We start from the raw sequence: 19,642 nt of genomic DNA on the forward strand, positions 1-19,642 counted from the left end.
TTTTCATTAATCCAGAGAACAAATGCATTTATGAAATTTAGGTAATATTCCGGACACATATGTACTATAAATGCAACACTGAAACACCTTCTGTAAACATCTGAAAACAACATGCTTTGGTGCAAATCCTCCAAAACTGGAAAAATTTGATATGTGGAAAAATGCTCCCCAGGCTTGTTTTTGAGAATATTACTTTCACTGCCCAGCTGTATTATTAAAAAAGCTATTAACTTTTAAACTGAAAAAAGAATATGTATTTGTAAAAAGGATATGTTTAAAAATACTACTCAGGTTTGCCCTAAAAAGTTAGCTTTTTTTTTTTTTAACTTTTTTTTTTCAGGAAGTTTCATTTTTTTTTAAAGATGAGGGGAAGTCAGAGTAAAAATTACCTTTTATCAAATTTTTGCATTAAAAACTAGCTGGTCTATTTCATAGTGTACATCTGCCTTGTATTTGTTGCTATTTCAGAGAAATCTGTGAAGTGCTCCAGCTTTTAATGAAGCCTTATTGCATCGAATACTTGAAAAGATGTTTTTTCCTTGTATCACCAAATACCAGTTGTATGTTTCACATACTTATACAGCACGTGAGCATTTGTTGACACCTGAACTAACACTGGAATTGTCTGTGCTTGCTCCACTGCTCAGGTTCAAGTGTTTTTGAAGTACTGGAGATATGCTGGAAGTATTCGGCCAGGCTCAGGGCAGCAGGCGCTGCTCAACTTGTGGCTGAGCCGCCTCTGGGGAAGTGAGTAATACTCTTATGTGCCTTCCTGCCTCCCTTTTGCCGTCTTTATCTGGACGCACAACTCTGCCAGAGATCAGTAGGCTGGTTTCCAAGTTTCTCGTGTGGGGTGTGCAAGCACGACGTGCTCAGAACTGGGATTCTGAAGTGTACGCTCTGGCAAGGAACCTGCCTCTGACAGCGCTGTGCGGGCAGATCCACATTCCGCTGGGGCCATCATGAGAAAGTTAAATCACCGCGGGTGCGCTCCAAGCGTGGCTGCGGGGCCAAGGCCCCGTTCCTGGGGCCGTGCTGCGGAATTCCGGCGCTGGAGCTGCGCGCCGCCCCAGCCATCGCTGCTTTCAGCGCCTTCCGACCGCCGACCCCCGCCACGGGGCCCCGTCTGACGCCGCCGCTCCGCGCAGTGCCCGAGGGAAACTCCCGTTCCCCTCGCCCAAACGCTGTCTCCGGCCCGGCGGTTCCGGCCCGGCGGGCAGTGCGAGGGGCCGGTGCTGAGCTCGGGGCGCTCCTCTGGGCAGGGGTGAGGCGCCTCCCGTCTCCAGTGCGGGAACGCCGAGCGCTGCCGGGCTCGCCTGGCCGGCAGCCACACAAAGCGTGGCTCTCCCCTCCCTTTGTCTGCGTGGCTTTGTCCCCTCCGTCCCCTCCCCGCCGCGGGCCGGGACTTCCCCCCCCAGCCCCCCCGCCGCCGTTTCCCCCCTGTTTTGTGCCACCTGCGCGCCGTGGGAACGGCCGCTCGCCCAATCCCGGTCCGGCCACGGCCGCTCCGCCGGCGCCGAGCCCGCACAGGTGCAGGCGGGCGGCGCCGGGGAGCGCTCCGTCCGCGCACGGGGCTCGTCCCGCCGCCGCCGCCTCCCCTCGGCAGCGCTTCGCGCGGGAGGCAGAAACATAGGGAGCCAGCGGCGCGCGCCGCTCCGCATGGAAGGCGGGGAGCGCGCGCGTGGGGCGAACGGAGGGGAGGGCGGGCGCGCGCGTGCGGGCGGGGCTCGGCGATATAACCCTTGCGGAGCTGCCTGGGAGACCCCGGGTTTTGGGGCTGCGCCAGCGCGCGCGGCGGCGCCTCCTCCTCCTCCTCCTCCTCCTCCTCTTCTCTTCCCTCTCCCCCCGCTCCGCTCCCGCCCGCCCTCCGCCCGCCCCCCCCGTGCGGAGTGGAAGGGGCCGGGGCTGGTGCCAGCAGCAGCAGCAGCAGCGGCGTGAGCGCTCGAGCGGCCGCCATTTTACGCCAGCTCCAGCAGCAGCACTGCCCGGACACACCGCCGCGGGAGCGCGGAACGGGGGCAGCGCCTCAGCACGCCGAGCCACGACCCGCGCCCCGAGAGACCCTTCGCACACGGCGGTTCTCCCCCCCGCAGACACACACAGGTCAGGACGGCCGGGCGCTGGCGGGGTGGAAGCGGGCCGGGTGGCAGAGCGGGCGGAGGGCGGGATGCGCACGCTGGGGCCCCGCAGCGCTGTGGGGCCGGGGCGCTGCGGGAGGGGTGGAGGAGCTGCTGGCGCTGCCTTCGTTGCCGCCACTGTCGGGCGGGCGGGGGGCGGCCGGGCCGGTGCGCGGCCCCGGCGTGGCGGCGGCGGCCGGGGCACCACCCGAGCCGGGCCGGCGCGGGGCGCGTGGCTCCCGCCTTATTGTCCCGCTGGCTCCGCCGCTCCATTCATTGCCCGTGAGGGGCAGGGGCCGAACCGCGGCCTCGGTGCCCGGCGTGTGCGCGGGGGAGCGGAGCCGCCCGGGTTTGGCGTGGCCCCGGTCACGTCGGGAGGCGGTGGGCGATGGGCAGCGGTGTTTCCTGGCTGGGAAACGGGGCCTTGCATTGTTCCGGACAGGAGTGTGGCCGGGAGGTGGCGGTGGGGCCGAGAGGCACCGAGAGCTCCGGCCGGGTGGTGAAATCGGGCCCAGGGTGTTGCAACCCGCTCTCCGGGGGGAATAGGGTGAGAGGTAGGGAATGGCCGGGGCTCGGGGCGGGGGGGATCCGCTCCTCCCGCGGGAGTGTGGCGGGGAGGGGGGGAAGTCGGTCACTGGAGGAAGTTGTAGGACATCTGAACGCGCGGAGCACGTGTTTCCATCGGGCTCATGGCCGCCGCCGCCGCCGTGGGTGGGTGCGGGCTGGGAAGAGCGCTTTGTTCCTCTCGCTTGCCCGGCCGGCACCGAAGTGGAGGCGAGAAGGGATCCCGGCCGCGCCCGGGGCCTGGAGAGGCGGCGTGCGCCGAGGGGCAGCGAGTTTGCAGCGGGCGGTGGAGGCGGCAGCGAGTGTCAGTGACGGTATCGCGGTGCATGTGGCAGGTTTGCTTGTCCTGCCACCCCCGCTGTTGCCTTTTTGCTCCATTTCTAACTTGTTCAGAGCGTCTTAGGGAGTGTGTTAGAGAGAGGGAAGGTGAGTCAGTGTCTGTCTGGGTTGTGTAAAACCTGCAGTGAAAGCTGCCCCATCCCCCCTAGGCAGTGGTGTCAGGGCTTTTCTTTGTGTTAGTGCTTCTTTTGAGGAATTTCCTGCGCCTTGCAAAACTAAAGAAAAACCTAAAAAAAAAAAATTATCAGGGCGGTGGTCTGCTATTTTTAATTTTTTTTTCCCATTACTTTAAAAGAATAGGGTAGTCTGTTTTATGTATTGTCACTTGAGTTGCTCTACCTGAAGATATGTTTAGCTTAATTTTGATGCTTATTGCATTTGAACAGATATCTGGAAACATGGCTACTGAACATGTTAATGGGAATGGTACTGAAGAGCCCATGGATACTTCTGCTGCAGTTACCCATTCTGAGCATTTCCAGACATTGCTTGATGCTGGTTTACCACAGAAAGTTGCTGAAAAACTAGATGAAATTTACGTTGCAGGTAAGATCTAAGACTTGCAAAACCACACATACAATATTTTATTGGATTCTCCTGTCTTTGGGCTGAAATAGCAACTTTTTGTGGTTTCCAAGTATGGGAACTGCAGTCTTGCTAAAATTTGGATGTTTTAGATACAGTACTTCAATTTATTGTAGTAACTTTCAGAGGGAATTCCCAGGCTACTTGGACTGAGGGGTGGGAAGCAGTATGCTGGGGACCAGAGCAACAGCAAGAATAGGCAACAGATGATTTTTAGGAGGAGCAGGTGATGTGCTCTTTGTGCATTTTTTTGTGGTAACTGTAGGCAACTGTAAGAAGCTAAAGCATTGGTATGCATCTTCTTGTGTAAGTGATATTTCCTGACATGGTGTTTGGGCTCATGGATGCAGAAGTTATGATATTGGTTCTTTCAGGTGTGCTAATAGCTAGCATGTTTTAAGCTTGATTTTTGGATCATGGTGGTCATTTCTAGTGCTGCAGTTTATTTGTATTTATAGTCTTCTAAAAGCGTACCAAGGTACCATTGTTAGGCAAGCTAAGTCGGGCTTTGGTAGGTTTTGATAGTTGCCTCTGAATTCAGCTTCAGGATATTGAAATTAAACTTGGCCTGTGTAATATCTGGGTTTCACAGAAGTCAAATGAGCGCATAAATATAGTAATTTTTACTCTGAACCTTGTTTTTCATTAAAGAATTATACCCTTAAATATTTAACTTCAAAGGAACAAAATTATTTTTTAGGCATAGTAACTTACTTTAATCAGTATTTGATTTAGAGGTCACTGAAATGTGTTAGGGATGCTACATTAGGTTTTACAAAGATCACTGACCAAATATGATTAGTAATTTTTTTTCTTTTTTTCTAGGGCTAGTTGCACATAGTGATCTAGATGAAAGAGCTATTGAAGCTTTAAAGGAATTCAATGAAGAAGGTGCACTAGCAGTGCTTCAGCAGTTTAAAGACAGTGATCTCTCACATGTTCAGGTAACGTTAAGCAATTTACAATATAGTTGTTGAGGGATAAACTGTTAGTTGTCTGGGAAGAGGTCTGTCTCTTCAGTGATCCATGTGTGATATGTGAAGTGGCCATTACTAGTTCAAGGTAAAATGAGCTTCTGGCTTGTCGTGTTTTCAGAACTGAAGATTGTATCTTTTGCAGAACAAAAGTGCCTTTTTATGTGGAGTCATGAAGACATACAGGCAGAGGGAAAAACAGGGGACCAAGGTGGCAGATTCTAGCAAAGGACCAGATGAGGCAAAAATTAAGGTATGTTGGTAAAAATAAAAGTTATGAGGTCTACCTGTTATTTGTTTTTCTGAGTTGTTGTGAGAGTTATATTGGTTGTTTTGGAGCTGTGCTTTTCTTAAAAAGGTTATTACAGGTTATTTTTCATATCTGTCATTGTTGAAAGCTGTCACTTGCAATTTTGTCTTCCACTTCTTCCTTTTCAAGTAGAAAGTTAATATATTAATTTCTGGAACTGAGTGTATAAAAGTGAAGAAGATTTCAGTTTGCTCTATGTCTTATTGAGACAATTACTCTATTTCACAGTAAAAAGTTTGTGCATACTTGTTGTCAGCATGGTTACTCAAGTTCAAAATGCATAAGTTCAGCTACTGCTGATTGTTTTTTGTGTTCTGGTTTTTTTTGTTATTGTTTCTACTCCGCCCCCTTAGTTCGGATTTAGAGCAATTCCACAATAGGGAGGAGATACCACGTGTCTGAAAAAACAGATTGTAATGGATTTAGGATTTAGCCCACTTCTTATGACATAATCACTGTGCTCATAAACTGTACTCCAAACTGTCTAAGTGAGGGGTAAATTATTTTTTTTACCATGTCTGCTGCTAGCAAGTCTTACTTTCTCAAGAGTTAGGCATACAATGATTTATTTTAAAGTACTGTGATTAGCAACTTACTGAAGCTTAAGGGAAGGAAAACCATCTAAGCATGTTTAGGTGATGTCATAAAAAAAACACTGAGAATCTTTCTTCCTTGACGCTTCACGTATATAGTATAAAATGATCATTACAAATAACTGTGTACCCTGTAAAATTAGAGAATCTTTTTTTTCTCTTGACTTTGAGGCTGGGATGCTTTTAATTATAATTTTTTTAAAAACTGGTACAGTTTTTGTCAGTGCCACATAAAACAGCAGTATTATGAGGACTTGGTTAATAACTTCAAGTAGCATAGCTTCTATTGCTGATGGTTATAGCATTTAAAATAACTGCAATTTTGTAGTTGTAAAATTGCTAGCTCTTCACTATAATTGGGCTGGTTTAATATGCAGTTTCTTTGTGTGTAGAGTTGATTTGTCTTTGTACAAAATTATTTAGAAAGACTTAATTTCAGAGTAGTTTCTCATGTGTTTGCATACTGAATGCCAGCTAACATTTTAAGTTGTTAGTATGTCTGTAACTATATCTAACTATATCTATAACTACATGCAGTGGTTCTAGTGAGGGTTAGTTGTCCTAGGGATCCTGTATAAGTCCACAAGGAATTTGAAGGGGGGGATGATAAGAGAAAGGAAATAGTACTACCACTTTGATAGTTGGGCACCTGAAGCAGGCTCTGCAGTGTTCCAGGGGTGTAAGCACTTAAACATGTGTTCTTTAACTTCACACTCATGAGTAATCTCATTAAGTGCGGGGAACTCTTGTGCACAAACGTCTGCAGGATTGGACATGCCAAAACAAGAAGTGGCTCAGACTAAGATCTTCCTAATTAAAGGGAAGCTCACTATTATATTACTTGGCTTTTTTAATGAAAATCAAGGAATTGGGAAAACTGGATGTGAATCTCTAATGTTCTAGCAGTGTTTCTTTACCTAATAGTTCTGTTAATTGTTTTGCAAGTTTCTTGTTGAAGTACTAGTAGTAGATTTGTTTGTGGGAGCTTCAAAGCAGTACAGTTTAAAAGGAATTAGAAGCATGTCTGTCTGTGAATGAAGTGCAGCTAAACTTGCTCAGTTTGTATGTGGTTTTAAAATTTTAAGTTTCTTACTTGAAGGCACTGTTGGAGAGAACTGGCTACACTCTTGATGTGACTACTGGACAGAGGAAGTATGGTGGACCTCCTCCAGAGTCTGTATATTCAGGACAACAACCTTCTGTTGGTACAGAGGTAAGATGATGTTCATGCAGATGTAGACTTACTCATAGGAAATACTTTTTATAAATAGCGCTTTGTATGTCTGTTGTAGATATTTGTGGGCAAGATTCCGAGAGACTTGTTTGAAGATGAACTTGTTCCATTATTTGAGAAAGCTGGACCTATATGGGATCTCCGCTTAATGATGGATCCACTAACTGGTCTAAACAGAGGATATGCTTTTGTCACTTTTTGTACTAAAGAGGCAGCTCAGGAAGCTGTTAAACTGGTAAGTTTTCTTGGATTTTTTTTTTTTTTTGATGAAGTACACTCTGGCTTAGAAGCTGTTGTTGTCCTGGTCCTAGTGTTTAAATGCATAAGGTGAAATTGTCACGGTTAGATTACTTCATAAATGTCCACTAGGTGTTAAATTTATTTTCTCATTGCATATAAATATTTGCTGACTGCATTAGGGACAGGGAAAGAAAAAGCTGATGGACTGCTGTTTGATCCAGTTAGATGAGTCTTCATTATTAACCAAAGTTGGATTGGCAGTAGTGACTTCTGAGCTGTCTGCATCTGTATGAGTTCTGGAGAGCAGTGGTGCTCGAGTTGCTGAGGTACAAGGGCAGTGCTGGTCAGGGTGTCTGTGACTCCTGATGTGTTTCTGCACCAGCAGGGGGCCCATGCTGGAAAAGTGCTTCAAAGTCACAGAATTTTATAAGATACTTCAGATGGGGTAAAAATGTCTCAAGCATTGAAGGTCTTCTCTGTTTGCTGCAGCTGACAGGAAAACATCATAAATCCTGCCGGCCTAAGGAACATTCCCTCTGTTTCACACAGAGGTATGAAATAGTTTGATGTGGTCTAATCCTAATAAGCTTTTCAGGTTTTGTGATCCTTGCACAGCATCTTTATTTTCCTGGATAAGTTAAATTTGAATTTCTTGAGCTGGTTACTGCTACACTGATATGGGCGAGATTAGTTGTGGTGTGACTTGCAAGTGCTAACCACACACATTCTGAAATATACCAATACTGTATTGCTGTAGTAGGGTTAACATACCTTCTTTTGTAATGAGGCATAGCTTAAACTAGCTTAAAACATCTATTGACATGTAAGTCAATTGGTGGAGACAAATCAAGGTGAAAATGGCAATTTGTTTTGGGAAAGTGCACAAATGTCTGAAAAAGTGGAAGTACAAAACCAATTTGGTATATGCTGATCAGCTTTTTAAATAAGAACAGTTGGTTGTTCCAGTGTGCAGTCAGATATACTGGGGATAACTCTTTGTGCTTTCATTGTCAACCTAGCTGTGCAGAGTGTGTATGAACTCTTTAAAACTTAGTGAATCAAATTACCTAAGTTCTCAGGAGCACCTAGTAAGTGAAAAAAACCCAATTTTTCTTTATTTAGCTGGATTTTGCTTAAAGGCAATATGCTCTGGAAAGTCATTCAAGTCATGTTTCCAGAAAAGTAACTTCAGATCCTAGCTTTAGTATTCCACTAAGCAATACAAGGGACGGAGCTTCTTGGTGTCCCTTTGTCTATTCTTTGATATGCAGGAAAAAAGCACACTGTGTTCTGCTTGTCAGTTAAATAGCCACTGAGGGTAATAGCTGAGAAGTGTTGCAGTTGATGGAGCAGTCTTTCAACCTTTATGCTAAACTCCTACAAAGTAGGTTTAGTCTTAAATTGGATTCTATGATGTGTCAGGTTTTTTTGGAGTGATTCCAGCCATAACTGGCTAGTTTGGTATATAAGTTTCCCAAGTTATTTAGAAGTATTTTGCAGGAGTATTAGCAAACTGTGGCTGTCAAGCTCAGTTGAGAACTGTTGGTCTTTAACTTACATTAATTACACATGCATGGGAGATACTGCTGAATGACCTGTTCAAAACACTGAACACTTGGTCCTAGTCATTTCCATAACCTATTGTTTTAACGGGTGGTGTTCTTTTTAATACTGCCTGTAAATTTCTCATGTGTATATAACTTAGTTCCCAGCTTTCTGGACTCCTTTGGATAATGGTTCTTCTTTTCCCATCTTTTTCCAAGAGGCTTTTTGGGTTTTTTTTCAGGACAATATTGAAAAAATGAGATTAAAAGTCTCTGCATTGCCTATAGGCTTTTGAGGAATCAGGGACAGTTTTTATCAATACCCAAACTACAGCAGAGAATTAACTGACCTGTCTTCAGGCTCTTGAACTTGGTGTAACATATTTTGCATAAAATGCATGTTTGTGTGGCTGCTGTATGTATCTTCCACAGTCTGTAAGACGACTTAATGTAAAGCAGAACTAAAATTTCTGGATACACTTAATGTTGACTTACTTTATTCGTTAACAAGAAGTCTTGCGTTGAAGTCTTGATTTTGTTTATGCATATGCATTTTTAAGCCACTTACAATTAATTACTCTTCATATCTGCAATTCTTTTCAGTGTCGGGCTGTAGTATCACTCCATTTCTGTCCTAAGCACAGCCAGAACTATTTTAAATACAGTTTAGGGAAATCTCTCCTTTTTTTTATGACCACTATTTAGTTCAGTGTGGTTAACCCTTTGCTAGTTAAGTAGAAATGGCATCTCAGAAGTTCACACAAGCATTCACAATCAAAGTATGATTTTTTAATCTCAGTCATTTTTTCCTATGTTAACATGTTTACTTTATACTGTTTAGGAATTACAACTCCAGTTGTGTTCCTTAGCACACACATTCAGTTCTCCCTCCTATTTAAATAAGAAATTGCTAGAGTTAAGTTTTTCTAAAGAATTCTATGTGAATAAGGTCAGTGTAGATATGTAAAGAATGAAAAGTTTTGAGATGAACCTAGTAGGAAAACAGACTGAAAAGTATTGAAGCATTCAGTATACTTTTGATTAGAACAGGTGTAAGCTTGATCCAGAGTGGAGGTACAGGTGAGTGAAGCAGTTTGCCAACCATGCATAGAGGTACAACTTGCCATTTGCTCCTAATAAACTAAAATTGGTAGTAAAAATCTAAGTTGGTAAAATGACAAGACAGACCTGCATATTTTGACTTGTTAGTAAGTTCTTACATAAGTCAGTGAGAAAAAAACAAAACTGTTACATTGTCTAGAGGGTGGCAATCTCTGCTACTGACTTCAGACGCAGATTCCATGGTGACAGAAGGGGGGAGCAGTATGCTGACATAGCTACTTTGGTAGCCTGACTGTTTTGGCATTCTACCCAGATCATGATCTGAGTCTTTTATGTCTAATCTGAGTTTGTAGATGGTATGCAAACTATTTACCTAAAAATCACCGACTTGATGGTCAAGAGCACCTAAATGAGGACTGTTTTCTCTTTGTAAAGAGAAACACACAGTGAAAAATAGCAGTTAATGCATTGTAGGATGAAGAAACTACTGGAAACTATTAATGGAACTGCAGTGTGGTAGAAAATACTAATTTTACTCTCATACAACATCCTGAGTTCCATGGGAGACTCTTCTAGGATTAGATGTGTAGTCAAACTTTGGTGTTAGACTTTAGCAGGAACAGTTGGAAAATACATTTTATTATCCATATAGAATAGAGTATTTATTTCATTTGGAAGGGATCTGCAGCAATCATCTAGTCTGTCTGCCTGACTATTTCATGGCTGACCAAAATTGTTGCTGTCATCTTGATTATCAAGAGCATTTTCCAGATGCCTCTCTTAGACAGTGACAGCTTTGAGACATTGACCACCTCTCTAGGAAGCCTGTTCCAGTGTTCGAGCAGCCTCAGTAAAAAAAGTTTCCTAATGCAAAAAAATGTTTCCTAGTGTACAGTTCAGTTAGTAAAGAATCACTTTCACAGACTAATAAACTGTCAGCTTCTTTAAAGGTGTCTCTTTAGAAGACATCTTTTTTTTTACCTACTATAATCTATCTCTTCATTAATGTATATTAGTGGTGATAGTCTATATACAGTCTTCCTATGCAGCTAGTGCAACTCCTTCTGCAGTTTCCTACTTTAAAATCGACTATTCCTCTGTCACATGGGCAACAGATACGGAGATAGACGTCTTTTGTTGTCTCCTGCTATGTTTTGAGACATAATTCATTGTGAAGATGTCACTCTAGGTCCTTTTCACCGGTACAGTTCTCTGGTTATTTTTGGTGCTGTTACCTAGCTTAGAAAAGTTTCAGTGGTGGAGCTTTTGTTTGCCCAAGATAAGTATAAATAAATATCTTCTCCCAGATTTTATTCCACAAAAAGCGTGATGGGGTGGAGGATAACTACCTTATGTAGTAAGATTTACCATCAAACACAAATCATAGAATAAACAGCTAGATGAAATTTTAAAAATCTTTCCTGCTACTTGGCAATAAGATTTTGACCACAAAATTAATTTTCTTAGCTAAAGAACTGTCTGTTATAGGGCTTCCAGTTAAAAGTGGGTTGATGCACCAGCAGTTGTCCTCCCTGCTTCTTATCTGTATAATGCATGTCTGTGTCTGCATCTCAGTTAAAGGCATTTTTTGATGTTTTCTCAACAGGTGTCTACAGTAATACTTTTTTTTTTCCCTCTTAAACTGCTGACTTGTTCATGGTATCTTCCAACCATTATGCGTGAAGCATTTTAACAGAAGTCTTGGGATTTCAAGTTATTAGAAAGTTGTTCTTGCTGTTGACTGTCTTTACATGTGTAATGTTTATACTTCAGAAAGTATTTGCCAATTTGCCTTGAAGATTTTGTGGAGAAGATCTGATCATGATCTTTTACTCTTTTGTTAACTGTGGAACTTAAGAAGGGAAGCTCACTTCAGTTGCAACTCATGTCTTGTATTACACACAAATCAAGAATTTATAGCTACAGCCTATAGAAGAACTTGTATTTTGTTCTGCATGGTTGTGAAGGGAGAAGCCTTGGACCTTCATGACTTGCATGATTTTGTACAAAAAAGTCTGTAAAGAAAAAAATATTGAGGGAGTTGAACAAGGAGGGAGAAATAATTGTTGGCTGAAATAGTGGCGATACCATAGAAAACATGGATATACTTCAGAGTAGTTGAATATGCATTGTAAAAATGTGTTAAGCTGCAAAAATTTAATACATTGCTCAATTCTGTGTTTTTCAAAGTTGAATATTTGGTATGCTGCTGTTGAAGGGGAGTGAAAATTATTTGTAACTGATGATTGTCTGTTACTTTTTTTCTTGCAGTACAACAACCACGAAATTCGTTCTGGAAAACACATTGGTGTATGCATCTCTGTTGCCAATAATAGGCTTTTTGTTGGCTCTATTCCTAAGAGTAAAACCAAGGAGCAAATTGTTGAAGAATTCAGCAAAGTAACAGGTGAGTTAATAACTAGGTTTTGTAGAGCTGGAAGGTGTTAAATGTGATAATTGATGAGCTTTCTTTTGGCTTATAGTTGAATGATGATGAAAACAAACTGAGACCACTCAGCATTTATCTCAACATCATGTGTTGGGGTTTGTTTAGGTTTTTTTAAAAACTGTTGTTTTACTGAGGGCTGAGATATTTGTAATTACTAGGTGGTTGGTTCTAAGTTCTACCTGTAGAGCAAGTGTATAATGTTTAAAAAATCTGTTCAAAGAAATTTGAATTAAAAGTTTAATCATTTCGATACTAATGAATGTTTTGAAACTTCTCAAGGCAAAACTGAGGCAAGCTGAAGAATGTAACTGGTTCTTTGCTTTATAATTCTTAAATTTTAAGGCTCTCTTTGATAATGTTTGAACTTAAAAAGGCAATGTTTGACTTTTCTCTGTTACTGAGTTATAGACTTCAGGTTTTTTGGAGAATAAACTTTTTAGGTATTGAAGTCATGCAACTTTTATCTCTTGTTGTTTCAACATTATGGAAAAAACACACACTGATAACTGTAACTTAGAGCTTTAAGAGGAGAAGTGACAAAGCAGAACCTGGCTGCCCCTAGCTTTCTTCCATTCAGTTAGGGAAAGGGTATTCTTCCATAGCTACAAAGACTACCCATACTTTATAATGCAAATCAATGGATTGAAACCATAACAAATGTTTTATTTAATTTCAGAGGGTCTTACAGATGTCATATTGTATCATCAGCCTGATGACAAGAAAAAGAATCGGGGTTTCTGCTTTCTTGAATATGAAGATCACAAAACTGCTGCTCAGGCCAGACGTAGGTTAATGAGTGGCAAAGTGAAAGTCTGGGGAAATGTTGTCACAGTGGAATGGGCTGACCCTATAGAAGACCCAGATCCTGAAGTCATGGCAAAGGTAATAAAGCTGTAAGGGGACCATAGTACATTTAAAGTGCTCTGTTCCAAATTAGGTACTTCCTGGCATTAGCCGAAAATTAAATAACATCTTTTGGCCTTCTTGACAGAGATGTTGTAGATATGGTGATAAAAAATGAATATACCTCAGAAATTACGTGGATTTAAACACTATATGGCCTTACATTATTTTGTGTTCTCAAGGCTGCATAGTGAATGTAATTCTTTCCAAAATGACACACAGGATGATGTAGTTAATTTTTTTACCTCAAAGTGATGGTGGTGACTCCTAGAGTTAAAATGGTTTTGTCCTCTAGTATTTAGAAGGACAGAAATAGAGATATCATCTCAGAACAAGCCTTAATTCTTTTTAAACCTGGAATTGTATCACTTCAGCAATGGAACATGTCTGTTCAAATGTACACAAATGTATTTTGCCATTAACAAAAGTTGCCATTAGCAGTTGCTTCTGAAAAGTTAGACAATTAGCTTGTATTTGGAACTCGGCAGTTATTTTTTATTTGGGGGAGTTAATACCTTTTTATACCTAGACTGGCAATATTTTGGACTTTGAATATTGAGCTGAAGCTGAAGTCTGGACTGTTAACATTTTGAAGTACATTGTAGCAGTTGTTTTATATATGTGCGTGGTATCTTGCCAGAAACAAACTACCTAATTTTTTTTTTCCCCATCAGATATTGCCCAACTCTGTCTTTTTCAGTTGTGTTGTATAGCTGAGTTGTTTAATGGAAACTCCTAGCTAGCCCATATCCTTATCTCTTTCTCTTTGCTTGCTTTTCGTCTGTGCTTTTACTCTCATCTGAGACACGTCACTTGCTGGAGTCCTACTTTGATGGACCTAGTAAGATAGCTTGGCTGGGATCTCCTCTTTGGTGAGCCATAAGGGAAAAGGGTTGGGGTGGGGGCTCATTTTAGGGAAAAAGATGCTTTTGTAATACAGGTATTACAGAAGCTTTTGGACTATTTTGTCTGCAGACTTTATTTTTCTTGCCCAGCATGATAGACTGTCAACAGCAGGAAAAGAGTCTTGCAGGTCAAATTTGTGGAAAGTGGCAGCCTGTATGTTTAGTTTCTTGGCTCAAAAGAGAAGAGACCTAATCCACCGAACTGTCAAAATAAGCAGGAATTTCTGCTGATAGAACAAAATAGATGGAAAGGACATGATAGGGGACGTAATCAAGGGGACATCTCTCCTAGGTTTACAGATGTACAGAATGAAAGACTAAAGAAATTAAAGCTTGATTTTGGTTTGCTCCATTTACTATACAGTTTTTTTGAATGTGTTAATAGCATTTATTATTTTGTATTTGAAATGGGACATGGAAAGAGAAGAAACATGGAGATGACGGAAAGAAGTGTAGAAAACACAGAGAAAATCAACTTGGATACATCTAGTGCCAATGCCAAAGATGGGACATGGAGCTTGGGTTGAAGATGTATGGAAAAATGAGGCTCTGCGTATAAGAATACTGAAAAAGTGGCTTGTGTCCGAAGACACAAGCTGAGACAATCATTGGTGTCTGACCTTCCTCGCTTGATTGTGTCCCTTAGTTTGTTCTTGCAACAAGGGAAGTCTCCAGTTTTTCTTGGCCACCTGCTGTACCTTTGCAGAGGCTGACTGTATCTGGCCCTTCTCTAAGTATGAAGTTTACTTTCTTTTCTTGCTATCTCATAAGAGAGAGCAGCAGAGCTGCTGCTGCAGTCAGTAATCTGGATGTGAGCTGCAGGTTGGCTGTCATTGCTTCTGACTGCTGTCAGTCCAGAGCAAAGGGAAAGCTATCGACCAGTGTCATCTTGCACATTGCTATGGTAGAAGGCTGTGGAGGAAACTGTGACTAGGAGAAGTAGGTTGTTTTCATCAAAATAATCATGTGGTCATCAGTTTTCTTGTCAAGACTGCTAGAAGAGCAAGCCCATAAGAGCAAGCTGTAAGGAAGACAAATTCACATATGTAGCCAGAAGGTGAACAGTATTTTAAATCTTTCAGAAGAGGCATGTCATTTCATCAATATATGGACACCTACTAATTTAAATTTCTAAAATGTCTACTTGAGTCTTTTTTCCTTTGTCCTTCTGATAAAATGTTGTGGAGTGTACTGTATGGGTAAATATTAATCATTTAAGTGGATGGTTACCTTAAATACAAAGTAACTTGAGCACAATGAGGGATGAAGCTAGATTCTTGAGCTCTAGATGGATGTGCTACAGGAGATTAGTGCTTGTGCTAACAGATCAGAGTATAACTGGTTAAGGTATTAACTTCTAGTCCAAATGAACTTTTTTCCAGCTTCACAAGCAGCTGTGTTGGTAGTTTTAATTTCTTTTAAGTGTCATTTTGTTGCCTCTTACACCTGTAGTCTAGCTAAATCTATTAATGTTTTACTTGATTTCTGTAGGATGGCTGAGGCTGCAGAGGACGTTCTGGAGTGGCAGGTTAAGCAGCTAAATAAAGTCTTATGCTTGTGGCTGTCTGGCAGATTACAGGACAAGAGACAGGGCTAGTAACCCTTGGAGAATGTGGCCTGAAGTGTTTGTGCTGTAGGTAAGAGGAGGAAAAAGAGCAGATACCAGAAGTTTTGGGATAGTCTGATCTTAAACAGATTTTTAAATGTGAGTTCTGCCTTTAAAGCAAAATGCTGGTGTTGGGTATATTGCTTGTTAGGAGTATTTGTGGATTCTTGGTGTAATGTGTGAGCTTTAATGAAGAGGATTTCTTTTTTTTTTCCCTTCTCTCCCTTTTTAGCTGGCTTCAGTGAAGTAAAAATGGGTTCATCTTCTCTCATGCTTTGACCTGCCTAATAGCTTTTACATCATCTTTGACTCATTTGGTTACACTTCTAATCCGTAATATGAACAAAGGTGTTAAAAATTTTTAGCTGTTAGAGATTAGCAGATTTGTCTACACTGGGAAGATTTAAATTAGTTACTTTGTATTTCTTTAAAAACCATAATATTACATTATGTTTTTATAATATGTTATAATATTAGATTAGCATCTTTTTAAAAACAGTGATTATTCTTTGTAGTTTTTAATCATCATGTCAGTCATCATGGATTTATTAGGGTACTTAGGGTTCCTTGTGACGTTCTAGTTTTCATCCTTTTCTATAGCATATAGAGCATTTGTTTAAAAGTTAGTGGTTTTCAAAGTCATTGAGTAAATCACAGAACTTAATGTAATTAATTTCCATGGAATAAGGTTAAGGTAGCAGTTAGGATGTTTTACTAAAAATGGTTATTATGTATGGATTACAATAAATAAAGGTTGCTCTTACCATCAAGGCATGTAGGAGAAGCTTAATACATAATAGGAAACAGCGTTTCTCATGGAGTTGGCTATGACTTCTATGATATCCTGAGAATCAGCAGGAGTAACTATTGACAAAGCCTAGAATTGATACACTGGGTTAGATTTATGGTCTGTAAGTATCCCGTCTTCCAAATTCTGCATCCTATCCTAGTTCAGCTAGTGAATGAGACAAATTTATGGAAGTCTGTCCTGGGGTTTTTTTTATAACTTAATTACATAGCAGTTCTTCCAAAAATGGTGTCTGGGTTTATTGAATTCCTGTATGTGGTGGGAGTAGAGTACAGCTCTGCTTCAGAAGTTGAAGCATGCTTTCCTTGGTCCTTTCACACCTTGTGTTATTGGTGTTGACCTTCAGGGTCAGGAGTCAGTGCTGCCATGCGCAGTGTTTGTTTGATGTCATCAGCTAATTTGAAACCAGTAGGAGCAGTGGGAATGTAAGCAGAAGTTGCAGGTCTTGCAGCTGATTGGCAGCTGCACTGTAGGCAGGTAAGACTCAGCATTCCTTGGCAGTAGGAGGTGGTTAAACTGTCAGAGCATGGTGCCAGCATGTGGAAGGAACTCTTCTCAAGAAGATGAAGAGTATTGTAAATTGTGAGGACACATAGATGACACCGTGTAAACACGCTCATGTCCAGTCACTGTGTGCAGCCTTGGCATGGACACAAGGATGAATCTTTCAATACTGTCGGGTCACTAATAGGTGATTCCTGGTTTCCACTGTATGTTGTCTGCTATGTTAAGTGAGGGTTTAGTTTAAGCCTTTGTCAGACTGCTCTAGATTTTCCTTTATCCTATGCAGTTGGTTATTGATGAAGTTTTATATTGATGATTTAGTCCATGTCAGGCAGTCAGCAGTTGGATTACCTGCTTTTCTGATTTTAGAAGCTGCGGAACAGTCTTTGTGTAGCTTAAGAGTTGTGTTGCATGCTTTTAGTGAGCTGGGGGAGGGAGTAAACTTCTGGAATTATTTGGGGGTGACTTCCTCAAGGGAACAGCGCAGTTTGACTTCTGAGAAAGTTGAAAGGTGACTGGCCAGTGTTAGCCTTAGAGTATCCCCTCTGTCTGCAGTTCTGTCTTTCAGAAGTGGCTTCAGGTCACTGAGTGCCCCTCAGGCAATCACAGTCCTGACATTAGGTGTTGGGTGCAGCTATAGCATTGGAACCACAAGTTAAGCAGCTTGAAAGCTGCAGGCCTGTCACCTCTGACCTAGATATTACAGTGATGACTGTTCCGCAAATAACTGAGTAAAAGCCTGTCTAAACAATTACATGTTTTGATAACTTAATTGATTTGTGTGTAACCAATTCTGGTTGCCTTCTCTCAAGTTTCATAGTATTCTGGGTTGGAGATAACTGCTGCTAGGATCACAGTAACATAAATTGAATTGACTTTCAGGATACTAATACTTATATAATCATGTTTGATAACAGATTGAATATTTCTGTCAGGGAATTTTGGAGCTGTGTTTCTATTTAAATGTACATATTCATATATATGTATATAAAATGCTATACAGAAAATGTAACAATGTTCTTTCAGTACTGCCAATAGCAGTAACTTGCAAAGCTTCATTTTATGCTTTGAAATGAAATCATACTCCTAAGTCCTTTTTTTTTCTTTGTTTTTGTTTTGTTTTTTTGTTTTTTTGTTTTTTTGTTTGTTTTTTGTGTTTGTTTGGTTTTTTTTTAATTCCCTTAGGTAAAAGTTTTGTTTGTACGCAATCTTGCCAATACTGTAACAGAGGAGATTCTAGAAAAAGCCTTCAGTCAATTTGGAAAGCTAGAACGAGTGAAGAAGCTAAAAGACTATGCTTTCATTCATTTTGATGAACGGGATGGTGCTGTAAAGGTAAGTGAAGAGGACTGTAACTGTGTGCATGTGTGTGTTGTAAGTAGTGTTGCTAGAAGCTGTATGCTTCTTCTAACTTGAGAAGAAGCTTTGTCTGGCGAAGTGGTAACACATTGTCACAGGTAATTTTGTCCTCTCTGGGTATCGTAGGATGATGCAATTCTAGCTTGAAAAGTGGATCTTAAATGCACCTATCCTAAGTAATTCTGCATATGAGCTCTTAAGATAATAATGCTGTTACCATTTGAAGCTCAGGTGTCAGAAATTGAACGACTCTTCTCACCAAATTATTGGTAGAAATTTAAAGCAGTTTCTTTACGTATGGCAGGTGATAAAAACTTAGGTAATGTTTTAATTTATTTTTTCAGGAATATTTTTACTTTTTTTTTTAATGAGGGGTGCTAGACAATTTATTAATTGTCATTCCTGGATTTTGCTAGCCCAGTCTTCATGTCATATGTTGTTAAAGAAGGGAAAGTGTAATTCCCCTCTTTCCTGTAGTGTATCCATTTTTTTTATGTTCTGTGGGTGGATGCAGGATACAGGGGGATTCAGTTTTTCTTAGGTATACATATGTCTTAAAGCAGATGCTTAGGAAGATGATGGGAAGAGTCTAAGTAAGACATATATCCTGGCAGGGCATAACTATGTAGAGTTCCTAAAACAGGTAGAATCTTTAGGATTCCTCTGCTCAAAATTAACTTAGGATAAAAACTGTGGCACATAGGAATTGCACATGGCAGGGAGGGTAGGGGAGGAGTTGATGGTTTGCTGTTTGTTTTGCATTTTTTTTTGAGGAAAAAGGTTGTGGGAGGTTGGTGGTGTGGATTTGGGAAGGAATTGCAGTTTTTTGTGTTTGGTTTGTTTGTTTTTTCCTTGTGATCAGAATGACTCTTAATTTTTGCCTTCTAGTTGGTATTTATTACAAGTAAAATAAAGGAATAGCAGAATATACTGAGCTCTAACTTTAGTACTGTTCGCATGTGTGCTGACATTAGGAATTTATTCATGCATTACAAAATGTGCACTTTCAGAGGACAGTTCTGTCACTTCATTAATTGTAACAGCTTGCAAAGATTGAAACCTGTTTCCAGTTCTGAGGGGAAGATTTCTAAACTGATACATGCAGTCCTGGGTTTGAGAGCCAAGTTCAGAAGAAGTGCATAATTGGAATCCATAATACTATGCTCTCTGATTGTTAATTTTTTTTTTTAGCTTTATATTGTTATTTTAGCTCTGAATAACAAATTTAAAAATGCATACTCTAAATAAAAGGTAGAACAAAATTAATAACTTCAGATATGCTTGGAAGTATATTTAAAGTCTGGTTAATTCCTTCAGGCGATGGAAGAAATGAATGGCAAAGATTTAGAGGGAGAAAACATTGAAATTGTTTTTGCTAAGCCACCAGATCAAAAAAGAAAAGAACGGAAAGCTCAGAGACAAGCGGCTAAAAATCAGATGTAAGTGTAAATGCATGTAGTTATGTTGTATTACTTCTGAAAGACATGTACAATCCTATCAAATTAGAACATCTGGATATTTTAGTAGATACGTTACAGCATATACA

The 19,642-nt window shown here is 41.1% G+C and overlaps 1 protein-coding gene across 5 annotated transcripts in view; it reads left to right on the top strand.

Annotated features, from left to right (window-relative positions):
- The first annotated feature begins 1,797 nt into the window (after positions 1–1,797).
- The window catches only part of SYNCRIP (synaptotagmin binding cytoplasmic RNA interacting protein), a 25,257-nt gene continuing 7,412 nt past the window's right edge, over positions 1,798–19,642 (top strand). For 2 of the 5 annotated variants that reach the window (XM_014263504.2, XM_014263505.2), the window contains exons 1-10: positions 1,800–2,103; positions 3,407–3,566; positions 4,431–4,549; positions 4,725–4,832; positions 6,582–6,695; positions 6,775–6,951; positions 11,834–11,969; positions 12,688–12,893; positions 17,923–18,072; positions 19,414–19,535. In XM_014263504.2, the coding sequence (XP_014118979.1) occupies positions 3,419–3,566; positions 4,431–4,549; positions 4,725–4,832; positions 6,582–6,695; positions 6,775–6,951; positions 11,834–11,969; positions 12,688–12,893; positions 17,923–18,072; positions 19,414–19,535 (1,280 nt within the window). In that variant the 5' untranslated portion in view covers positions 1,800–2,103; positions 3,407–3,418. Of the gene's footprint in view, positions 2,104–3,406; positions 3,567–4,430; positions 4,550–4,724; positions 4,833–6,581; positions 6,696–6,774; positions 6,952–11,833; positions 11,970–12,687; positions 12,894–17,922; positions 18,073–19,413; positions 19,536–19,642 lie in introns of all 5 variants that reach the window. The other 3 variants (XM_005518180.3, XM_014263506.2, XM_088052550.1) reach the window with 3 other exon arrangements.

This window comes from Pseudopodoces humilis, chromosome 3 (genome assembly GCF_049639895.1).
Source record: "Pseudopodoces humilis isolate 2021_Gansu_Grassland_sample_001 chromosome 3, ASM4963989v1, whole genome shotgun sequence".
Taxonomy (NCBI): Eukaryota; Metazoa; Chordata; class Aves; order Passeriformes; family Paridae; genus Pseudopodoces; species Pseudopodoces humilis.